This window comes from Phalaenopsis equestris, unplaced genomic scaffold (assembly GCF_001263595.1).
Source record: "Phalaenopsis equestris unplaced genomic scaffold, ASM126359v1 Scaffold000499, whole genome shotgun sequence".
In the NCBI taxonomy this organism is placed as follows: domain Eukaryota; kingdom Viridiplantae; phylum Streptophyta; class Magnoliopsida; order Asparagales; family Orchidaceae; genus Phalaenopsis; species Phalaenopsis equestris.
This window is the reverse complement of record NW_018164939.1, coordinates 13,185-18,754: the sequence shown is the minus strand read 5'-3', so window position 1 is coordinate 18,754 and position 5,570 is coordinate 13,185. Positions and strand designations below refer to the sequence as shown.

At 29.6% G+C, this 5,570-nt stretch overlaps 1 protein-coding gene across 1 annotated transcript in view; it reads right to left on the bottom strand.

The window, feature by feature from the left end:
- Positions 1–3,540: 3,540 nt before the first annotated feature.
- LOC110028173 (ganglioside-induced differentiation-associated protein 2-like) overlaps positions 3,541–5,570 on the bottom strand; it is a gene marked incomplete at its 5' end in the record, with an annotated part of 5,760 nt that continues 3,730 nt past the window's right edge. The window contains 1 exon segment of the mRNA XM_020729917.1: positions 3,541–3,924. Coding sequence (XP_020585576.1) covers positions 3,693–3,924 — 232 coding nt within the window.

The following is a 5,570-nucleotide window of genomic DNA, read 5'->3' as shown; positions in this document are numbered from 1 at the left end:
ATTATTATTATTATTTATATTCCATCAGTTAGACGGAGTTTGACCGCAGTCATTTAGTAAATTTAATTTAATTCCGTCTAAACATAAAAAAATAAAAATTAAATCTAACTTTAGATATATATATATATATCAATTGGTCGGGCATCCACTTGACAGTTGTAAATTCCCTATGGTCTGGGTTCAATTCCCCGAGTGTATGGCGTGATGCTCGAATTCTTAAGCTCATGAGAAATGATCGGGGCTCGTACATTAGCCTACGACCATTTCTTTTATTTCTTTTCTTAAATATATATATAAAGCAGAAACACTAATAACTTGTGGAGATTGTAATTGAGTTTGTGCAGAACATCAAAACATGTGTCATTCAAATTGATTTTTTTTTTCCTTCCTTCTAAAATTGATAGGTTAATGAACTCTTCATACAAATTGAACATACATTCATTTTCTGTTGATATAACTTTATATTTGAACGTATTTCATCATAGGATATATATATATATATATATGCTTGAATTGTAGAATCACGTGATATCTTATCATTATGAAATGAAATCAAACCGACTAATTTATTGATCTCTTCAAATCTCTTATGGACATACTTTTTATCCAATCCCACTGAGAAATTTTTCTTAAAGATTGTAATATAATTTTAAGACTATATCATGTAATTTAAAAAATAATTTGTTATAATCTCTCACGCAGACATGTATATCATAGTGATATGTTTTATTTTACATTATTTGCAAAGCCGCTCATGTACCCGAAATAAAAATTATAATACCTAATTCAATACATTATGAAACATTGCTAGAATATTTTAGAAATAAAATAGCTAAATTGTAATAAATTGAACATATTATACCTTGTATCGTGAGGCGTCGGGTACGTCTTAGAACTCCATTAAAATATTCAGAAGCATTTATTATCAAAATACTAAATCTATACCCGTCATTATGCACTAATGACTATTTTGTAATATCTTGCCCGGCCAACCAATCAAACACATATTTTTAATGTTTTTTATCTCATTCATGTGTTTATTGAACGTACGTTCTTCATAAGTGTTTCTTGCCCGTTACATTCTATGACAAGACAATATCAACATTAGCAATGACGAGACAACGTGGTATTTTCTTAAAAATTTTCTTTTAGATGTCACAGACAATGCCTATGTGCAACCCAAGAAAAAGCCTTTCTACATCCTCTAAGTAGTCCCAGATGCCTATTTGATATTATGCAAAGGTTTACATAGAATCAAACTGGAACATATAATTATTGTAGAAACCATAATTAGGACTAATTATTTTCATACTCAACCACTGCGAATGTTAAAGGGATGAGACTATCATTTTCATTAATATGTATGACATCTAGTAAAGTATCTCTATATTTTTACAAGAAAAAAAAATCTCATTAATATTAAGTGTTGATGACAGAAGTCATTAATTTACATTTAGAATGAATGTCTTGAAAATTCCATAAAAGTGTGCAATATTGCTTTTTATTTTGTAGATAGATCTAGATATCTCCATATATACAACTTCCATCATATGAAATAATGAACAGTATGACTCCTCATAAATGCTATAAATTAACTTTAACATCTTTATTCGTGCATCTCAAAATTTAATCAATGTAATACATATATTAAATTTAGAATTTCCTTCATGCAATTTTTTTTTTCAAATTTAGTTGTTGTCATAAAATGGTATGTAATGAGAAATAAATCTTTAAGTGTAATTTCAATGACTGTTCAACATAACTATATCGGTACACGTATGAGATGTTTTAATTGAAAATATCTTCGAAGAAACCCCTAAGCAACTAATTTTTAAAGTATGTAGTTGTCAATGACAAAGACATGAAATCATTAAGTGGAAGAGTAGAAGATGAAAGTTTAAAAAAGATATTCCTTCATATATTAATGATCTTTATTTGTGATTTTTGTTCTTTGCTTAGATTATTTTGGGTGTTTCGCTCCATCTCTTTGTTTATGCTTTGATTTTAAATTATATTTTGGTTGGTTTTCCTTTTTGCTTCTATTTTAGGTTTTTTTCTTTACATTTAGTCCCACTATTTTTTTTGTCTTTTTTTTTATTTGGCACTGTTAAAGTCAACAGTTTATATTCTCTTGATTGTTATTAAAATTCAACTGTATTTTGAATATCTATGGTCTTTTTTATTTTAGATATTCATAATACTTATAAGGAATACTAATGCTTTTATTTCAGCTAAAATCTCTCAGTATTTTTCCTTATATGTTGATATAGTTTTCAACTATCTCGCTACATCATTAGCATTTTGTTCCGGTTGATTGTTATTTTTTGTCGTTTTTTGCTTTTTTTTGTTCTTGTTGGTTCGTTGTTTGATCTTCTTATTCTATTGTCTTTATCCTGTTGGAAGTTGTCTTTCTTCTATCCTGTTGGACCATTCTTTAGGGTTCCATGGGTGATTATATTGACAATTATTTAGAGTTTTTGGTTCTATTCCGATATTAAATGATGTGATTTGTTGTTTTTTTTGTGTTGTTTGGATTTTTTAAGTTGTTCACATCTTTGGAGCTATTTGGTTTTATTTATTTCATGTGTTGCTTATTTTGGTTGTCTAGGTTTTTATTATATCTTTTTCCAATTTTTTCTTAGGTTTTCTTATCTGTTTTTTATTTTCATCCATATTTTTCAATTTTATTTGATTTTAATATTCTTATTCTTGGATTGTAGTTTTTTATTGAGATTTTAACGTGTCAACCGCCCAAAATACAGAATATAATATTTTAAACATCTAAACTTTAAATATGACAATTTAATCATTTTTTTTTTTTTCATTCCAACTACCCTCTTTTACTTGCTGGTGAAGTTTTCGAGTTAAAATTTTGGGTGGTTAACATGTATTTAAAATTTTAGTGGTTTTGGGTGTAAGTCATGCCTACTCATGAGTTGACTGGATCATTGGTTCAAGAACTAAACTCGGTCACCTTACAAGCCAAGCTCAAACTAGGCTTGGCTCGACTCACTAGCTCGTGAGCGGGTTCGATTAGAAAAATATTAATATAAAGAAAAAAAAAAGTAGAGATATATTACATTTGAAGACTTATCTTTAAAATATTTAAAAAAATATATATTTATATTTTATATTGAATATTTTCTTATTTTCTCTCTCCAAGTTGCTCCTTTAATTTGTCATTTTATTATAACATTATCTTAAATTAATATTATTTCCTATATTTTATAGTAGAATAAGTCAGGTCAGGAGCCGAATGAAACTCGGACTTAAGCTTGAGCTCAAGCTCGAACTCGATAAAATTAATCAAGAGCAAACTCAAGTTGGTTGAGGCTCAAGCTCGAGCTCGACTCAACTCACTTCCACCCACACTCAACAATGCTAAGCCACCTAATAAGGCTCTCCTTTTGTGAACTTATTTTCAAGTCATTCGTTAAGCTAGTATAATTTGAATAGATATTATGAACATACGATTATCATAGGCATTAGATTGTAATACGAATGGTCGAGATACAAACATCAACCCTAAAAATTAAACCATTAAGCACGAACGAGATTTATTATTACTCAGGCAAGATCAAATTCAAAATCATGACAATAACTACTAAATCATTATCAACCAGACTATCTGGCACCCTCTGCTATTCACATTATGTTTTCATTATTAGGGCCTATAAGAAAAAGTTGACTAATTACATATCTTCCCGGCAAGACCATCTATCTGCATACCTTCCAATTGAACCTTCCATGGCCTCCATAGCAGATAGGCGGAGAGGATCAGCCTCTAGGCCATAGTCTGTTAAAGGCCTGCGCTCAAGAACTTCATCATGACGCTGCACAAACTCTGGGATCTCAACCTGTCCCTTCCTTATGTCTGCCCACACGAACTCTAATCGGCTTATATATTTGATTTTCCAGTATATGCTGCAAGGTTCAAAACGACAACGCATCATTTATATAGATATATGTATAATTATAGATAATGATATGGTATTTTATGTAATGTGAACATTTACAATTATACAATATTTAATTCATCTGCTTGTTTAAAAACACTTACCTTAGCTCCCATCCTTTTCACATCTGCCAACCTCATTTGTTTTCCCGGTCTTAGCATTTCAAAACACTAAAATTTACAGCTACATCATTTTTGCCCAGTTAAAAAAAAGGGGAATTTACATACATACCACCCATTTCTTATGTATTTACATATGTAACACTTAAAACTTTGAATATTGAATTTTTATCACCCAAATCTTTCATACCACATCAAAATTATCACTATTTTTAGTGAAAAAAAAAAAGGTGAAATACACTTATTCATACATAGCTGGAAAAATTGAAGTTTAGGTGTTAGACGTAAATACATAAGAATCGAGTGGTATGCATGTACATCTTCCTAGAAAAAAAAGAAAAGAAGTTAAATATAGTTGAATCTCAATCTAAATATCGGACTCAACATGGTAGTGGAACATATTTGAATTAACCTTGAACCGACTCGAATTTTAATCCTATCCATAAAGTTATTAATATCATATTTAGGCTAGGATCTACCCGGTCCAAACCAACCCAATTGACAAGACTACAATCAGTAGTGCTCAAACACTTCACTACAAAGGATGAAGTGTAATCCTCAAAAGGAAAGCGCAGGCTTCATTATTTTGATTTTATAGACTTAAAAAATCAAAGTAATTATAATATAAAGTAAGGAACATGGAAAAATAAGAATTTCTCATACGCGACAATAATCATATTAACATGAAGTTAATTATGTAACATTTATTCATAGGTAACATTATTAGAATAAATAAGTACTACAGATCAAGATTACAATGAGTTTAAATTTCAAATAAAAAAATACAAGAATAGATTAAGTAATCCAAAAGAAGAGCAACAAATAGGTGGTATTGAGTAAGGTCGATGGAAAAGTATAATGTCCACAAGATGAGATGAAAGACGAGACATAAAATCGCAAAGAAAACTCTTACATAAATGCATATTGATGCCAGCAGACATAATTCAAATAGAAGAAGTTAAGGAAATCTTGAACTTCTCATTGCAAAAGAATAGAAATTGTTTGTGAATAAATTTAATAAAACTCAGAATCCAAATTACATAAAATCAAACCAAGGAATAGGTAAGTCACAACATTATCGGAAGAATAAATCCCGAATATTGGTTATTACTACAACCAAAAGGAAAAACCTTTTGCATTATAATAAGGCTCTACGCCATTTCAGTTAAATCTAACTGGTTTACATGTTATAAATGGCACGGTACATACTTATGCCTGAAGTTAGCCCAGAATTATTGACGTTAAACCAAAAGGAACAAGAATGCCTATAAAAGTACTATGAAATGGGACTTCAACTCAATGTCACCTTTGAACCACTGAAATTTTGATGAAGGCGAGTCATGCATGAAATATATCTATCAAAGATCATACAAAAGGGATTTTCACCGCAACATATTGAACATTTCTTATATAGCATTTCACCAGCCTTTTTTCATTTTTTTTTTTTTTTTTTTTTTTTTTTCCAAATTCCCCGTTCTTTTTTTTTTCCTTTTTT